Source organism: Onychomys torridus, chromosome 8, assembly GCF_903995425.1.
Source record: "Onychomys torridus chromosome 8, mOncTor1.1, whole genome shotgun sequence".
In the NCBI taxonomy this organism is placed as follows: Eukaryota; Metazoa; Chordata; class Mammalia; order Rodentia; family Cricetidae; genus Onychomys; species Onychomys torridus.
In genome coordinates, this window is record NC_050450.1 from 57,331,722 (window position 1) to 57,350,161 (window position 18,440).

At 54.9% G+C, this 18,440-nt stretch overlaps 1 protein-coding gene and 2 non-coding genes across 4 annotated transcripts; all 3 read left to right on the plus strand.

The window, feature by feature from the left end:
• The first annotated feature begins 19 nt into the window (after positions 1–19).
• Positions 20–14,711, plus strand: Per1 (period circadian regulator 1). Of its 2 annotated transcripts, none has more exons than XM_036196232.1 (23): positions 20–104; positions 5,182–5,586; positions 5,681–5,779; positions 5,877–6,031; positions 6,128–6,249; positions 6,341–6,542; positions 6,684–6,735; positions 6,870–7,012; positions 7,404–7,482; positions 7,554–7,660; positions 7,818–7,971; positions 8,064–8,172; positions 8,257–8,388; positions 8,540–8,645; positions 8,745–8,916; positions 9,004–9,134; positions 9,364–9,543; positions 10,115–10,357; positions 11,242–11,855; positions 12,281–12,482; positions 12,665–12,854; positions 13,141–13,291; positions 13,863–14,711. In XM_036196232.1, exons 2-23 carry the CDS (start codon positions 5,312–5,314, stop codon positions 14,157–14,159), a joined length of 3,915 nt encoding a protein of 1,304 aa, XP_036052125.1. In that variant the 5' UTR covers positions 20–104; positions 5,182–5,311; the 3' UTR covers positions 14,160–14,711. The 2 variants fall into 2 exon arrangements, with proteins under 2 accessions (XP_036052125.1, XP_036052124.1); XM_036196231.1 differs by lacking the exon at positions 20–104 and adding an exon at positions 2,110–3,709.
• Positions 14,712–15,240: 529 nt separating this feature from the next.
• Positions 15,241–15,314, plus strand: Trnat-agu. The gene has a single exon. It is a non-coding gene; the product is annotated as a tRNA-Thr (tRNA).
• Positions 15,315–15,689: 375 nt separating this feature from the next.
• Trnas-cga lies at positions 15,690–15,771 on the plus strand. The gene has a single exon. It is a non-coding gene; the product is annotated as a tRNA-Ser (tRNA).
• Positions 15,772–18,440: the final 2,669 nt, after the last annotated feature.

Consider the following 18,440-nt stretch of genomic DNA (forward strand, 5'->3'; position numbering starts at 1 on the left):
GGGCGTGACAGAATGGGCAGTGGGAGGGCCTGGAGGAGCCTGTGGAGAAGCTACCCAACGTCCCCGGTAGTGAAGAAATTTGGATTCTGCGTGCGCTTGCAACTGTGAGTAGCCCCCTACTCCGGGGCGGTCGAAATGGGCTTTTCCAGGGAGGTGTGTTCGGCCAAAAGGGGTGTCAGTGGCGTGGGGTGGCATCATGCAAATGTGTGAGAGCTGCAGCGGGGTGCTTGATGGTTGTGGACTGCAAACTCCGCTCTAGGGGAGCATGGATAGGAGTTACCAGCATCAGATCGCTCACCTCTCTAGGGTCCCTGGACCCTGTTGCCTAGCGCAGAGTGCTCAGCTCTCAGCCACCCGAGGGAGCTGAAGCCTGAGAGCTGGTTAAGGTTTGAGTAGGCTCCCAAGGCACTTGGAAGAGGCAGAGAGTCTGAGCCTGGAGAAAGGCCCTGGTAGAGCAGGTAGGAACGTGACATAGTGATCTGAGAAAGGTTAGTGTGCTGATTTGTGTGACTCGGAGGCTGTCTCATCACGACTATGGATTACTTTTTCACGTGAAAAGGATAGCATTGTGGTCTCAGGGACATGCTTGTAAAGAGAAATGGGCTAGCAATTTGTTGCATTCTGAAAGGGAGGATAGGGTAGAGGGTTTCTATATACCGGCTTGCCCACTCTTCTCGAGCTGCAGGAGGGGAGGAGGTACCGAAAGGCTGCTCTGATGTCTAGACAGTCAGGCCTGGGTGGAGGTGGGAGAGGGAGGAAGTGAGGTTCCTAGGAAAGCATTGTGGCTGGAGACTTCTCTGATGATCTCAAGAGTTTTTGATCATAGAAAAAAATGAACCATGGTTTGTGGAGTACAAACAATGCCTTGAGATCAGGCTGAATCTCGACATGCAGCTTGTGTTCTGGGCACCAAACTTAGAACCAGGGGAATATTTGAGAGGTCCTGGTTGGACAGTGCTGGAATGCAGAGTAGAGGTTTGGCACCACGTACAGGGTCCCTGGGCATAAGCAGCCAGAGCAAGCCATCATCGGAGTCCAAATCTTGGGCTTCATTATTAGGAAGCTGAGAACATGTTTATGAAGCAGACAATTAGGCAAGTCTAGTAACTACTCAAGTCTTAGGTGTCCCTCATGAAATGAGGGTGATATCTATCATCAGTTTGGGGACTTAAAAAAGAATAGTATATGTAAAATACTTAGCACAACGCTGGGGTCATTTAAAACACAAACTAGAAGGTAACAAAACAGAAGTGATGGAGTTAGGGATTTCTGTGAATGCTGTGGCTCGGAACAACCTTCATCTTCTGTTTTTCTGCAAGTTTTGATGACTCCTCTTTTCCCTCTTCCTGATTTTTCTGGTCTGCAGGCACCAGCCCAAATTCCATCATTCTTCCCCTGTATTCCTCTCCCAAGATCTGGGCTCCAGGCTGAGGCGACTTGCTCTGTCCCAGTTTCTCCCCGGCCCCCCCTGCCATCTTCCCTGTGCTGTAATAGTAACTAGAAATTCCGCCTCTGAAGGGGCCTCTGGGAAGGAGCAAAGGTGCGCGTTCGCTGTCTGAGCCTGGGCCTCCAGTTTACCCGCGGTGGCTCTTTGGTACCTGGCCAGCGGCCGTGTGCAGTTTGGTTTAAGGGAAAAGCCAACGCCAGGAGCTGTGAGAACCAGCTGGGGGCATACAAACCCAAGTCCCGAAAAGAGAGCCAGCCATGGGGGCAGGGAAGGGGGACCCCTTCCTTCTAACCGTCTCTCCAGGAATCCTTGGCTTTTGTACAGGACGGCTGTTGGTGGGTTGGGGGAGGCGCCAAGTCTGAGTGCATGTCCTGGGCCACCAGCCAAGAGAACACGATGTTCCCTAGTGCGCTGGCCGCCGCCCTCTGGGGCTGGCTGCCTCCCAAACCGCTGCCTCTCCAGCCTCCCTGCCCCACATTCCCCAGCTGCCTCGCCCCGCCTCCTTCCTCCGCTTTGACGTCACCGCTGCCTCCCGCCCCCTCTTCTCCATTGACGGCAGCAGAGCCCGGTTACTGTGGGGACGGGGAGACCTGACAACCTGGGCCTTGGGATCAGGTGGGGGCCGTTGCAGCGCTGAAACCCTTTGTCTGTGTAAATGGCAGATATGGAGGTGGGCGAGCAATGGCTGTTTGGGTCATAGGGATCACGCCCAAATCCTCGAGAGCTGTGGAGGGAGAAAGGGGTCACACGTAGTACGAGGGGGCCAGGAAAGCAGGATCATTTTCAGGAAGAGGAAGCTGGGGGTTCAGGCACCTATGTCTTTTGTTTTCCGTTTTCCTGCTTCTGTTTTTCTGGGTTACTTTATAACACTTCTGTGTCCCAGCTTTTCTACAGATCCCTGCCCCTCCGCCTCCTCCAGGGCAAACACTTTTGTTAAGGAAAGCTTCAGCCACGTGACAGCGAGGGGCGTGCACTTACAGCTGATTATGTCAGCACCTGCTCGGTGGCCTCCTCACCTGCCACCTACGTTTCCAGGGAACCCTGAGAAGAACTACTCGGGTCTGGATAGAGGGGTTCTGCCACTCCAGCTCTCCTGAACCCAGGCTGGCGCGTCATCCCCCCCTCCAAATCAAGCCCCTGTTCTCTTTTTATGATCAGTGCTCTACTTTTCTTTATTAAATTGTAATTTGTTGCGTCCTCTCCTCCCGAGGCTCCCCCACCCCCAGGCTCCCTCTCCCTTCCCTCTCCCTGATAGAAACAAAGTCATCACGTTTTACCGACAGTCTACTGTGTGTCAAGTCCTGACGGAGACTGACTCACTGCTGAGAGGACAGTAAATGAGCCGGTGGCTGCTCGAACTTTACCTTTCTTTTCCTAAGCAGCAGGAATTAAAAACCCTTACCACCCCACGTTTTCCTGCCCAGGGCCTCAACTGCCCTCTCTGCTGCCCGCTTTGTAATCCTGGTTTCCTGGCCCCCACTTTGGGGGCAGCCCTAAATGTGGGTGGGTGGCTGCATCCTCTGCTGAGAGGCAGAGCTAGTCACCAAGTAGGCTGCCTGGAGACCTTTTCCCTGATTGGCCATCGAAGCACCTGCTTTTGTTTCCTTTCATAGTAGCCATTGGCTCTCCCCGCCCTTTCCACTATCTGTATCCCTCCCATCCCCCACTCACCCCTTAACGACACGTGGACCCTCAGTTGCCCTTCTCCCGGGATCTGAAGTGTCAGAGGAAGGGATTAGATTCTTCATGACAAGGTCGAGGAGAAGCCAGGGAATATCAGTCTAGGCTTTCCTCTCTCCCACTTCCCATGGCTATCAGACATTTCATTCAACTGGCTCCAGGACAGGTGTCTTGGTCTGCAAGGCTGCTCAGTTCAGGAAGGAGGTTTCTCTCGAGCAACCACTGTGGCCCAGACATTGTCCCTGAAATGTCCCTCCTTCACTTCTCTTTCATCATTCACTGTGCGAGGCACCCGGAGCCCATTGGCTGACTGAGCGGTGTCTGAGGCCCTTCAGCCCAGCACCAGCACCCAAGTCCACGTGCAAGGATGTGTGTGACACAGCCCTGACCTCAGTGGGAGCCAGTAGCCAATCAGGTGCCAGGGAGAGAGCCTTAGCCAACTGGGGGCGGGGCCTGCGGCTCTTCGGGCAGAAGGCCAATGAGGGGCAGGGCCTGGCATTATGCAACCCGCCTCTCAGGCTCCCGGAGCTTCTCGGTTGCGGGCTGAAACGGCAGGCGGCTGGAGGGCGCTCGAACGGCCAGGTAGGGATCTCTGCTGCAATCCTAGGGCTAGTCTTTCTTCCGGCGCTTGGTTACCACTACTTCCAATGTGATGGGTCACTTTGAGCTCTGGTGCTTGGACAGCAAAACAGTAATCGGCCTTTCTCTTCACTGTCCACTCCTTCCCCGCCTCTGGGGCCCTAGGTGTTCAATTCAACCCTTCACGGGTTGTCTGCATTTCTGATTCGCTCACCTTATCTCCTTGCCCAGCTTCTCCGGCGCAGCCATCCTAAGCCCAACAACAGACCTTTAGCGAACATGGCCCCTTCCCCTTTCTTGTCACTCGGGGGTCCTCGGGTTTACCCTGGCACAGAGACCCCTTCGGGTTTTTGCAGTCTCTGCCTCCCTCCCTCCAATTCCTGGCCCCATGCCGGTCGTGATGTCAGCCGCTTCATGCTGGAACATCCTGTTCCCAGCGCTGGTTCTTGCTGTTGGCCACAGCCTTCCCTTTTCTCCGGGTGCTCGGGAAATACTTGGGATGGGGGTGTGGTTAGTCAAGGAGTAGAGGAAGAACTGTATGTTGGTTGTTGTGTGTCCCCGACCTAAGGCATTGATGCGGTGGTAGGGTTAACTAGGAAAGTAGGGGACTGGGAAAGATGCCTGGGTCCTTCTCTATAGCAAGTGGTAATCGCAGTCCTGATGTTTGGGAGAAACATCAGAGTCTTGATCAGGATGGATCAAGGCAAGAGCTAGATGGGGGCGTTTCCACAGAGAGCAGAGGCCGCGTATTTCTCCCTGGGGAGGCTAGGACCTGTTTCTGGAATCCCTGTAGTTCATCTCTTCACATGGCTGCTGGGCCCTGGGGATTTGTTAAGGTGGGTGATCCCCGGGCCTTGCTGGCCAGTATAGGGGTGGTTTGGCCAGTGTGGGAGTGGGTCCGTTTTCCACTTACACAGCAATAGGGGTTGGGGGAGGGGTCGTTCCTGCCCTCCTGTGGTCCCTCCAGCAACCGCTGAGCTCAGCGGCTGACGTCGGTTTCCCTGGCGACCGTTGCTGTGGCGGAAGCGCGTGGTGGGGCCAGGCACATCGACGCGCATGTGCAGCGGGGGTGGCACCGCCCCCGGATAAAATTAGCCCGGAAGCCTAAATATAGGAGGCGATCCGCTCACCCCCTGCTCCGAGAGGCCTCAGTCCCAGACCAAGTCGGGACCTGATGAGAATTTGAGGATAGAAAACCTGCAAGCTTTGTCCCACCGCCATAGTTCTAGTTAATTGTTCGGGCTGTGCCCACTCCGCTCTGGCAGGGGGCGTAAGAGAAGGCCCCAGAGAGCTGCCTTCCTACCTGTGGTATCCTTAGGGGGAATGGAAACAACTTAGTTTTCTCCTGCAAGCCCCAGGCCTGAATCCCATCAGCGAGGGCTGGCCGGGGAAGCAAGCACTGAATGTGGCCAGGAGATGCTGTGGGGTTAACGGCTCAGCTTTCCTAAACCTTCCTTCTTGGTTTCTTTTTCTAGGTGCTGTGATTAAATTAGTCAGCCCTCAGGGACAGGGCTACCTCCCTTCTCCAGGCCTCAGAAGTCCCGCTGTGCACCCGTGGTGGCCTCTGCACCTTCTCTGTTCCGCCCTCCAGTGCATGGCCCAGACATGAGCGGCCCCCTAGAAGGGGCTGATGGGGGAGGAGACCCCAGGCCCGGAGAACCTTTTTGTCCTGGAGGAGTCCCATCCCCTGGGCCCCCACAGCACCGGCCTTGTCCAGGCCGCAGCCTGGCTGATGACACGGATGCAAACAGCAATGGTTCAAGTGGTAATGAATCCAACGGCCATGAGTCCAGGGGCGCATCTCAGCGGAGTTCCCACAGCTCCTCTTCTGGCAATGGCAAGGACTCGGCCCTGCTGGAGACCACTGAGAGCAGCAAGAGGTGTGTGTGTGCGCAGATCTGGAGAGCTAGGTGATGGCTAGCATGGCGCCGTTGATTGCATGCCCCTCACCTTGGGCTCTTGCTTCTTTTCTAGTACAAACTCTCAGAGCCCATCCCCACCGAGTAGTTCCATTGCCTATAGCCTCCTGAGTGCAAGCTCGGAGCAGGACAACCCGTCTACCAGTGGCTGCAGGTGTGTGGCGAACGCGAGGGCTGTGGGAGGTGCCTGGGGGCGGGGCTAGACGCTGGGGCTAATGTCTTTACCCCTTCATCCCTCGTGGGCCCTGCAGCAGTGAACAGTCAGCTCGAGCCAGGACCCAGAAAGAACTCATGACTGCACTGCGGGAGCTCAAACTTCGACTGCCACCAGAACGTCGGGGCAAGGGCCGCTCTGGAACCTTGGCCACACTGCAGTATGCCTTGGCCTGTGTCAAGCAGGTGCAGGGTGAGTGGTGCTTCCTGGCAGGGTGTGGCCAGGCTATGGACTGTTGTAGGTACCATTCTCCTTACTGAATATGGCTTGAACACCCTTGTCCTACAGCTAACCAGGAATATTATCAGCAGTGGAGTCTGGAGGAGGGTGAGCCTTGTGCCATGGACATGTCTACTTACACCCTGGAGGAACTGGAGCATATCACATCCGAATACACTCTTCGAAACCAGGTCAGTTGCAGCTTGGGTCCTCTGTTCTAACACACCCTCGCCCCCATTCCTGCAGTTCCTAAATCCTCTCTTGACCTTGGTCTCATCCTAGGATACCTTCTCTGTGGCCGTCTCCTTCCTGACAGGCCGGATTGTCTATATTTCGGAGCAGGCAGGTGTCCTGCTGCGTTGCAAGCGGGATGTGTTTCGGGGTGCCCGCTTCTCAGAGCTGCTAGCTCCCCAGGATGTGGGTGTCTTCTATGGCTCCACTACACCATCTCGACTGCCCACCTGGGGCACTGGGACCTCTGCAGGTAAAGTGCACTTGAGCTATGCAGAGGACTGGACAGCCCCAGGAGGCTGCTTCTCTGAGCAGCCTGGACCCAAGCTTTCATTTCCTGGGCTCTTCTCAGCCCGGGAAGGGACGGTGCTGACTGTCTTCTCATCTGGTCTAGGTTCAGGCCTCAAGGACTTCACCCAGGAAAAGTCTGTCTTCTGCCGAATCAGGTAGGTAGGGGGAGTAGGAGCAGGCCTCTCTCTCCTCCTCATCCCCGCTGTCTCTGTTATATGGGCTGTGACTTTGACAAGGGGGTGGGCAGCTTTCCACTGGAAACCTCTAAAGTTCATTTTTCCCTTGCCAGAGGAGGTCCTGACCGGGATCCAGGGCCTCGGTACCAGCCATTCCGCCTCACCCCATATGTGACCAAGATCCGGGTCTCAGATGGGGCCCCTGCACAGCCATGCTGCCTACTCATTGCAGAGCGCATCCACTCTGGTTATGAAGGTGGGTAGGTTAGGGCCCTGGCCGGCGGGGATGGGAGGCAGCTTTTCCCTCTAGGATGGGGCGAAGTTCAAGATGAGAGTCTGGGAGGCACGAGCTGGGTCCTTAGGATTTAGGACATATTATAAGGAAGAGGAGGGGTCTTTATAAGGCCCTGCTTGGAGGTAGAGTAGGGTGAGATAGATCCCTGAGGTGTGAAAGGAGAAAGAGAATATGTCAGTGATTCTTCTCAGTGCCATCTCTGGTATGAGTCACCAGATGACTCAGACTCTCTGTGGGCCATAGAGCCAGGTCTGAGCTGGGAGGAGGCATGCCGGGCAGCCAGACCCTAGGCACAGAGGAGGGCTGAGGAGCTAGACCACTGTGGATGAAACCTTCATGTTTTATGCTGCAGCTCCCCGGATCCCTCCTGACAAGAGGATCTTCACCACACGGCACACACCCAGCTGCCTCTTCCAGGATGTAGATGAAAGGTAAGGTAAAGACTTGGAAGAAGGTGGGTCACCAGAGCCAAGCCATGATCTGACACCTCTTCTCACTGCAGGGCTGCACCCCTGCTGGGCTACCTCCCCCAGGATCTCCTGGGGGCTCCAGTACTTCTCTTTCTGCATCCTGAGGACCGACCTCTCATGCTGGCCATCCATAAGAAGAGTGAGTCCTCATCTTGCTCTCCTCGCTTGTCCCCAGGGTTTCTTGTCTGCCTCTGTGGTGGTGACTCTCAGTGCCTTGGCCTTGGATATCTCTGTGTCTCTCTCCACTTTATTCAGCTCTCACACCTCCTAACACCTTTTCTTTCCTGCTCCCCCAGTCCTGCAGCTGGCAGGCCAGCCCTTTGACCACTCTCCTATTCGCTTCTGTGCTCGGAATGGGGAGTATGTCACCATGGACACCAGCTGGGCCGGCTTTGTACACCCCTGGAGTCGCAAGGTGGCTTTCGTGTTGGGCCGCCATAAAGTCCGCACGTAAGTGTGCCCCGTCTCTGAGCTGGCGTTGTGGGTGGGGCCATATGATGGGGTTAGGGAAAGGACTGTAGTCACCTTTACCTTCACTGCAGGGCACCCCTGAATGAGGACGTCTTCACTCCTCCAGCCCCCAGCCCGGCTCTGTCCCTGGACTCTGATATACAGGAGCTCTCAGAGCAGATCCACCGACTGCTCTTGCAGGTGAGAGTTGAGGAAGGTCAGGGACGACGTGGTCAGGAAGCAGACCGTGGACCTTTAACCCACCCACTCTTCTCCTTGCTGCAGCCTGTGCACAGCTCCAGCCCCACAGGGCTCTGTGGAGTGGGCCCTCTGACGTCCCCCGGCCCTCTACCTAGCCCTGGCTCCTCCAGTGACAGCAATGGGGGTGACACCGAGGGGCCTGGGCCTCCTGCTCCAGTGAGTAACCTCTTCCACATCACCTTTCTCATTCTCTCTTGGGAATCATTGCCAGCCCCTCATGCTACCCTGCCTAGGCCCCAGACCTTCTGATACTTGGGCCCCTGGCGCTGGCCACCCCAATGCTGCCCAGTGCTCTGCTCCCCCACAGGTGACTTTCCAGCAGATCTGTAAGGACGTACATCTGGTCAAGCACCAGGGACAGCAACTCTTCATTGAGTCCCGGGCCAAGCCCCCACCTCGGCCCCGTGTCCTTGGTGAGTTGGTAGTGTCACAGAACAGGGATGAGGAGTGAGGCCTGAGGTTCCCCTTACCCTCACTCCTAACCCATTTACCTTTTCTTTTCCTTGTCCCAGCTACAGGGACATTCAAGGCCAAAGTCCTTCCCTGCCAGTCCCCAAACCCTGAATTGGAGGTGGCCCCTGCTTCTGACCAAGCCCCTCTAGCATTGGCCCCTGAGGAGTCAGAGAGGAAAGAAGCCTCCGGCTGTTCCTACCAGCAGATCAACTGCCTGGACAGCATCCTCAGGTAAGGCCTGCCCATCCCCTGCTCCCCTGCGCCTGCCTCGTCTGCCCTAGGCCCTGCCCTTAAACCCTTTGCTTCATCCATCCCCAGGTATTTGGAGAGCTGCAACATTCCCAGCACAACAAAGCGCAAATGTGCCTCCTCCTCCTCCTGCACTGCTTCCTCAGCCTCTGACGATGACAGGCAGCGGGCAGGCCCAGTTCCTGTCGGGGCCAAGAAAGGTAGACACAGCGCATGCCTGGTTCCCATTGCCCATCCCATCCTGGTAGTCCCCGGCCGTCCGCTACATTTCTGCCTTGGGGGCTCCTACCTGCTATCCCGGCCCTCCTTTCCTGCCTCCTGATCTCCAGGCCCTTCCCTCTAGCCACTCCTTCCCCATGCCTCCCTGGGATACCCTCTCCTGACCTTCCAAGGGGTAGGGGTGGTAACCAGTGCCATCTCTCCGCACAGATCCGACGCCAGCAGTGCTGTCTGGGGAGGGGGCCACTCCTCGGAAGGAGCCCGTGGTGGGAGGCACCCTGAGCCCGCTCGCCCTGGCCAATAAGGCAGAGAGCGTGGTGTCTGTCACCAGTCAGTGTAGCTTCAGCTCCACCATCGTCCATGTGGGAGACAAGAAGCCCCCGGAGTCGGGTATGGGCGTGGAGTGAGGGGGGTAGTGACTGGGCCCCACTTGGTCCCTCAGACAGAGCTCTTTCCTGCCTACTTTTCTCCCCCTTCCCCTAGCGGAGAGAAGGAGGCCACCTTCTTAGCTTGGGGCTCTACTGCTCCTGTCCACCCCACTAACCTTTGCTGCTTGCCCTCCCCCACCCCTCCTGTGTTCTTACTGTCAGTTGAACCATAAAAGTGGGGTGTAAGGGGGGGCCCACTGAGACGCTGACCACAGAGGGTCCAAAACAAGGAATATGAAGACCCTTCAGGGTCTTTGGGTAGATCTTAAACATGTACAAAAAGCAAGAAGTGGGCTTCCCTTAGGAGATGTCACCCCAGGGATTCCTGGCAGGGTCTTGGCCGTGGGTGGAGACTGAGCATCCTCTTTCTCCTGGGACAGTTGTGCATGGGAAGAGGAGTCCACATCTAGCTCTTGGCAGGGAGGTGGTCTTGAGTACCTGGGTCCCAGGCCTTGGGTGGGGAGGTTGTAGGTGTGGTTGTGTTGACCTCTGAGGTGTTTCTCACCACCTTTTTCCCATCTCACCTTCCTTAGACATCATCATGATGGAGGACCTACCTGGCCTAGCCCCTGGCCCAACCCCTAGTCCGGCCCCCAGCCCCACAGTAGCCCCTGACCCAGCCCCAGATGCTTATCGCCCAGTGGGTCTGACCAAGGCTGTGCTGTCTCTACACACGCAAAAGGAAGAGCAAGCCTTCCTCAGCCGTTTCCGAGACCTTGGCAGGCTGCGTGGACTTGACAACTCTTCTGGGGCCCCCTCAGCCCCTGGCGAGCGAGGTAGCCACCTGGGGTTTCCCTGAGCTGCCTTTTACACAGCCAGCCTAGGGCCAGATGCTGGGGGTGGTAATATGGTGGCGAGGGAGATGTTCCTGCTCTGGGACCCAGGCTGATGCTGTCTTCACTGTCAGAACCCTGTTTAGTTAGACCCCCAGAGAGCTTCTCCCAGGGTTCCGGGCTGCAGGCTGAGGAGGGAAGCTTGGGGGGTTGCACTGAGACAACCGGATGGGAGTGCTTGGTTCCAGGTAAGTCCTCGAGTCCTAGCTTGGGGACAAGGGCAAAGACTGACCCACGTGGGACTCAGCATCACTGATGGCGATCCGCCCAGACTCTGGGCCAGTCTTGGATGGGGTTAGACTTCTAGGGCAGATGGGAAGTAGACCCTCTAGGCACCTGCAGGAGATCTTTGCAGACAGCTGCAGGACCTAGGACTGAGGCCTGGCCTCTTCTGCCCACCACATCATCCCATTGCAAGTTAGGCAGAACACAGACAGCTTCAACTGGCGGGACAAGGACCCAGGCTGGCACAGCCTGAGGGATTTGGGCAGATGGACTGAAGTCACCTGCCTTTTCAAACATGGACCCACTCAGCCTCCTCATATCTGCCAGTGTGCCTCTGTTTCGCACACCCCCAGCTTGACCTCATGTAACCTTGCCCTTCCCTGGCTCCTTTCACAATAAACCCCTGTCCCCTGGCTCCTGTGATTCTTCCCTGGAACTTCCCTACTTTCTATCTTTTGTTTTATTTATTTATTATTTATTTATTTATTTATTTATTTTGCGTGCAAGCTGAGCAGCTTCTTGGCCCTTTGCCTGTCCTCTTCTTGGTGTGTTAGGGCAGTGGAGGTGGCAGGCTCCTTGCTAACCCTGGTCTTTCCCCACAGGCTGCCACCATGGCCCCATGCCCCCTGGTCGCCGACACCACTGCAGATCTAAAGCAAAACGTTCTCGCCACCACCAGACCCCCCAGCCTGAAACTCCCTGCTGTGTTTCCCATCCCTCGCCCGGGCCCTCTTCTGGACCCTGGCCACCCTCACCAGCCACTACCCCCTTCCCAGCAGTGGTCCAGCCCTACCCACTCCCAGTGTTCCCCCCTCGAGGAGGTCCCCAGCCTCTCCCCCCTGCCCCCACAGCTGTGCCCCCTGCTACTTTCCCTTCTCCCTTGGTGACCCCAATGGTGGCCTTGGTGCTCCCTAACTATCTCTTCCCTACCCCACCTAGCTATCCATATGGGGTATCCCAGGCCCCTGCTGAGGGGCCACCTACCCCTGCCTCCCACTCACCTTCCCCATCCCTGCCTCCACTGGCCCCCAGCCCCCCACACCGCCCAGACTCCCCACTGTTCAACTCAAGATGCAGTTCCCCACTCCAGCTCAATCTGCTGCAGCTTGAGGAATCCCCCCGCACAGAGGGGGGTGCTGCTGCTGTGGGGGGCCCTGGAAGCAGTGCTGGGCCCCTGCCTCCCAGTGAGGAGGCTGCTGAGCCAGAGGCCAGACTGGTGAGCAACAACTCCCAACCCCCCCCATCCCCAGTGCCCTCAGCCCTCAGCCCTCTCCTGCCTGGATGCTGCTTTCTGGGCCAGATCTCAGCTTCCCAGAGTGATGGGGCGGGAGGGCCAAGCGGAATTTCTAAGTGACGCAGAAATCCTCTGTGAAGGGACAGTTCTGCCGGACAGGTGTCGAGGACTTCCCAGTGTCCATTTTGAGAGTGTATCTGCCACTTAGAGAGGGTCCAGTATTATGCTCCCTACTCATAAACTGTCCTTTCAGCTTGGCCCTGTGCCATGGAGCAAGGAGCCAAGAGCCGTTGGGTTGGGGTGCGAGCCGTTGGGTTGGGGTGCCTCCTTCGATCCCCGGCAACAGGAGAAGCAGTTGGAAAGAAGTGGTTCCTCACTGCCTCCTGTCCCTCTCCACTCCCCCACAGGTGGAGGTGACCGAGTCCTCCAATCAGGATGCACTTTCAGGCTCCAGTGACCTGCTGGAGCTTTTGCTACAAGAAGACTCTCGCTCTGGCACAGGCTCTGCAGCCTCAGGCTCCGCAGCCTCAGGCTCTCTGGGCTCTGGCCTGGGCTCTGGGTCTGGTCCAGGGTCCCACGAAGGATGCAGCACCTCAGCCAGCGTTACTCGTGAGTGCCCCTCCCAGAGTAGGACAGAGATGGGGAGGTGCAGGGAAGCTAGGCCCCAGTTTGGCCTCAATTGTTCCGGCCAGTGGGCTGGGCACATGGCCCGAGAGGGTGGCCTGGTGAAGCCTCTCAGGGGAGATGTGTTGGCCAGCCTGGCTCCATTAGCCTTCTCTTCTCCTCCACAGGCAGCAGTCAAAGCAGCCGCACAAGCAAGTACTTTGGTAGCATCGACTCTTCAGAGGCTGAGGCTGGCGCTGCTCAGGCCAGGACTGAGCCTGGGGACCAGGTCATTAAGTATGTGCTCCAGGATCCCATCTGGCTGCTCATGGCCAATGCTGACCAGCATGTCATGATGACTTACCAGGTACCCTCCAGGTGAGTTTCAGAGGCCTCATCCTCTTCCCTTTCACAGCAGTAGAGAGACTAGCCTGCCTGCACTGCCCAGATAATCTGGGAGGGATCTGACCGGGAGGTGCCTGTTGTGGCATAAGCCCCTTGGGGTCCTACCTGTGGTTATCCAGTTGAGAGTCGTTTCCTGGTGTTGAAATCTTACTTGCCTGCGAGGAAGGCACAGAAGACGGTGGGTTAAGGAGCTGTTGAAAATGAATGCCAGCCCCATGGGGCTTGGCCCTGGACCCTAGCCTTTGCCGTCCTCACACAGGGACACAGCCTCTGTGCTGAAGCAAGACCGGGAGAGGCTCCGGGCCATGCAGAAGCAGCAGCCACGGTTCTCAGAGGACCAGCGGCGGGAACTGGGTGCTGTGCACTCCTGGGTCCGGAAGGGCCAGCTGCCTCGGGCCCTTGATGTGATGGTAAGAAAAGTCTGGGAAGCCAGGAAGAGACTAGGGTGGGAGATTCTGAGCTCAAGTTCAAGGGATAGAGGAATAAAGTCTGATTTCAGTGTCTTAGGACCATTAATCCTGAAGGATGCTAATCCCATAAACTTGTTGCTGGATGGTGTAATGTTAAACCACATTACCTCACAAGTTTTTACAGAACTTCTCTGGCCCATCATACCTCCATAGTCGTGGGGTCTCAGTAGAGAACTTTCTTTAAACATTTTTTAAGGATTTATGTGTATGAGTGTTTTTGCCTGCATATATGTCTACATTCCACATGTGTGGCTGGTGTCCACGGAGGTCAGAAGAGGGTGATGTAGATGTTAAGGATGGTTGAACCACCATGTGCGTACTGGTATCTGAAGCTGGGCTCTCCAACCCTGTCAGTAGAGGATTTTCCAACCTTGTTAGACTATAGCCACATGTGTGGACTGGTTTCTTGGGTGATATTTTGGGACTCACAGTTAGGTTAAGGTTGGGATGCTGGGCTTGCAGATTCCCAGTGAGAATCCTGCCTAACTCATATCCTGCTTTTCCCTTCAAGGCTTGTGTGGACTGTGGTAGCAGCATTCAAGATCCTGGCCATTCTGATGACCCACTCTTATCAGAACTGGATGGATTGGGGCTGGAGCCCATGGAGGAGGGTGGAGGCGAGGGTGGTGGTGGTGGTGGTGGTGGTGGTGGTGGTGGTGGTGGTGGTGAGTGTGACGGTGGTGAGGAGGCCCAAGCCCAAATTGGGGCTAAGGGCCCCAGCTCTCAGGACTCTGCCATGGAGGAAGAAGAACAAGGAGGAGACTCACCCAGTCCAGCTTTACCTGCAGAAGAAAATGGCACCAGCTAGACTCCATTTGGGGGCCACTTGCAGCAGCCTATGAGAGGCTTCCTTTCCAACCATGTTAGGGTTCTTAGAACTCAAGATATGGCTGGACCAACCGATAGGAAACTGCCCCAGCTTCTCCCAACATAGGGGGCAGGACCCCCACTACCAGCCCAGGACCCAGGCAGGAGCTGCCTCTAAGCCTCTTAGCAAAGAGTGGGAGTTTCAGCCCAATTTGGAAGATTGTCCATTCCCACCCTGCGGAGGAGACCTTTCCTCATCCGGTTAAGATGGCTGACAAGCTGCTGAAGTGGTCTCTCCAAATCTCAGCTGAGCCTGAGTCCCAGTCGGAGGGTTGGGGCTGCACTTATTTATTGGGGGAGACAGCTCACTCTCCTACCTCATCCCAAGATGGGAGGGGGGAGCCTGGGGTCCATGTAGGACCCAGGGGTTTTGAACCCCTGGCTGCTCCAGGGTGGGGGAGGTTGGTGGACCATGGAGTCCCTGGTGCTGTCCCTCAGGTGGGACCCAGGTGTTCTCAGCTCTACCCTCTACCAATGGCATTTGTGTTTTTGATATTGTGTCTGTTATTTTTTTAATACAAAACGAAAAACCAACAACCCAAGACTTTGTGAAGTTGGGAGTTGGGGTGAGGGGAGGTGTGGCCCTGCCACCGGCAAGATTGTAGGGGTTGGTGAGCCTCTTCTTTCTCCCTCCACATTCCTGGCAGCGAAGGACACCTAATAGAACTACACTCTCTGCCATACCTTAGCTCGGTCATCTGGAGAAGCAGAGAGGCAACATGTGGTTAAGGTCTTAACAAGTTCCAGTCAGGTACTGTGGCAGCAGCGAGGGGGGCGCTGGGAAGCGCCCGGGGCAGTTCAGCTGAATTCTTCACGCCCGCACCCCATCAGAAACAGCTCTCCAGCTGGTCAGTTTAGTTCGCTAAGACACCAGGCCTTTAGCTCAGACTTAGGAGGGAGGGGAACCTGGGTGGGTTGAGTCATCCGAGGTCCAGCTCAGCTTGTTGGTCAAGTTGCAGGCGCTGCTCTTCCTTTCCCGCCGGTAGCAGCTGATCTACTTTGAAGGAGGGAACAAGCTCATTGGCGCCGTGGCTTAGCTGGTTAAAGCGCCTGTCTAGTAAACAGGAGATCCTGGGTTCAAATCCCAGCGGTGCCTGGTTTGCACAGGGAGTGGCATATTATTGCCAAATTATTGACATCTGTCCCGAAGAAATCTCTTACCTAGTTACTTCTTAAGCCTGCTTTCCTAAGCACTCGTATTTGGAGACACAGAAGCCGTTAATCCTCGAGACTCGGCTCCTCAACGCTTAGAAGGACTGGAATAGGGTGGGAACTGGTTTTATTGGGGTTTCCCTGTGGGTCCGCGAGAAGAGAGGCCTGGGAAGACGTCGCTGCTCAGAGAGGGCTTGCACCTGGCAGTCCAGCCGCAGCGCACGCGCACAGCTGCCTTGAAAAAAACAGACCGCGGACTCGGCAAGGGCCGAGTGCTTTGCCAGGCAGCTATAGCTCCGCAGGCCCCAGGCCGCACGCGGCTGTGATGGCCGAGTGGTTAAGGCGTTGGACTCGAAATCCAATGGGGTCTCCCCGCGCAGGTTCGAATCCTGCTCACAGCGTCAGTAGTTTTGGTACTGGGGTATCGCTGCCTCGGGTAGTGGAGAGTAGGTCGTTTTCCAGTTCTTTCTTCCTTTGAAGAAGCTCCCACTGGGATTTAGCCCCACGGGATCAGCTCACTCGCGCCCTCGCGCGAAGCAAAGACCACCTTGGCCTCAAGTTCAGTTGCAAACTCCATCAAACCACGGATTCCCACCTCCACTCGAAATCTACTCAGCCTTTTCCTCTACATTCCGACAGTGTCACCCGAAACCACGAATTACCCAATTCACCTTGCCTTCAACTCTATTTTTTTATTTTTGAGACTGTAATTTGATTACATTTCTCACTTCCTCTTCCCTTCAAAACCTCATCTACTCCTCCTTGCTCTCCTTCAGATTCATGACCTTATTTTCTAATTGTTATTGCATGCATATAAGCATATGTATATGCATATATATTCTCAAATATAACCTGTTCCGTTTGGATAGTGCTCCCTGTATGCGTTTTCAGGGCTGACGGTTTGGCACTGGACAACCGGCTGGTGTACTCTTTCCCGGGGTGGGCCACCTCTCTCACCCCCAGCTTTCCTTAGTTGTCTGTAGTTCTAGGCGTAGGGCAGAGGCTCCACTTTCTGTTTCTCTGGGAAGATAGTTCCCCATGGCTGTCCACAACTGCGTGCCCTTACCACCACCCTCTCCTTTCTCTGATTACTGCAGGAGAGTGCTTACACTGAGCTGTGGCCAACCTCCACATCTAGACTTTCCATCCCTCTGACCCACCATGCCATCAAAATTTCCATGCCATCAAAATTTCCCTTTCTACTGCTTATTGCTCCCATCAGCTTTCAGACGAGGTGATTTCATTCAGAACAGCAAAAGTGTCTGCTGTGTGTCCTTGAAAAGTCTTGTGTTTTGACTTAATGCCTAGATGTGTAATTTGATGGGAGGTAGGGCCTTACGGACATTATTCTAACTGAAGGATGTCATATGAATAGAGAGCTCCCACAATAACAGCTTTCTAAGAAGCGACTCCAACAAGCTTGCTTATTCTGTCATACCATATGATCCCTTCCACCAAATTCTGATGCAACAAGAAAACTCTCACTAGATATGCTGGCACCATGCACTCGGGTTTCTTAGCTTCCAGACTGAGGAGCTAAACAGGCCTCTATTCTTTCCTGGTTACTCAGACGATAGCGTTGCTGTGAGCCAACTGGAGAAAAGGCCAGAAAACAGAAAGATACTGTCTGGACCCTATGCTTTTCAGTTACCATACCATTCCTTGCTCCTCTGTGCAGCAATAAGTGATCTATCTCACTGTCTCCACCTTCTTATACCCTCTGAAGCCCCTCCAACCGAGTACATACCCTTCTCACCATCATAGCTGCCTTTGTTAAGGTTACAAATAACCATCCCATTGCTTAATGAAGTTGGCTTGCCTTCCCGCCTCCAACAGCCTTCTGATGGCCCTTCTGCCTCATTAGCAGCTCATTCAGACTTGCCTTCTGGATCTTCAGTGTTAGAGGCATAACAAGGCTCTATCTTCCAACCACCTCTCTTCTTTACCTGTGATTTCTGCTGAGGCATCTCTAGTCTAGTACCTTTAAAAGCCAGATAACACATCATATTGCTTCACGTTTTCATCTCCAGATTGGGGACTGTTCCCTGAATGCTTACGTACAACTGGCCTCTTCCCGCATTTCCACTTGGCTATGGCGTAGGGATATACCCCCCCCCCCCAAAGCTGCTTCTTCTGTAGTCTTCTAATTTTGGTCAATGAAAATTCTATTTCTCTAGATTGTTACACTTAAAACCCTTAGGATCACCCTTGGGTCTTTTTCCCCCCTAACAGTCCATATTGATCAGCCTGCAATTTATTTTTCTAATGTGCAAGGCTTAGCTAAGTGCCATTGACTATTCCATCCTAATCCAGGCTTGTCTCTCGTCTGTCACCTGGATTATTGAAGTGTCTCCTAAATTACCTCCTGGGGTCCAGTCTCTTGGGATGCCAGGGATTAAACCCAGGACTTCTGGCATGCTGGGGAGGTAAACTCTAACTAAGGTGTGCCCCTTTCCACTCACTGCCATTCTTGTGACTACAGTTCTCTTCCAGGCTACTCTTTTGGTGGGAGGTGGGGGTGGGAGAAGGGAGGGTTGAAACAAGGTAGCTCAGGATAGCCTCAAATTCACTATACTTACTGTGTAGCCCAGGTTGGGCTTGAAAGTCACAGTGGTCCTTCTAACTCAGCTTCCAAAGTGTTGGGATTACAGGCATGAGATGCTACCCTCCCCGTTACTTCCCCTCCCCAGCAAAGGTGATACTTCTAACACATAAATCAAAGGGGAAGGACTGGAGGGTGGCATTGTGTAATATTCCACTCTCAGGAGGTAGAGGCAAGGGGCTCTCCAGTTTGAGACCTAGTGAGAGTCTGCTTCAAAATGCAACAAAATACTAACCAGCTAACCAACACCATGCAGGCTACAACTCAGTAGAGAAGCACTTTCCTTGAGTGAAAATGGACCCAGGGAACGATGCCCAGATCCAGAAACCAACCAACCAACCAACCAAATAAATAAATCATGAGTCAGATTCCATCATTCTTCCATCCTTTCAGAGTCTTCCAGTGGGTAGTGTCAATATAAACTTATGGTTTTACTGTATGTAGAAAGAGAAATGAGTTATCACATAG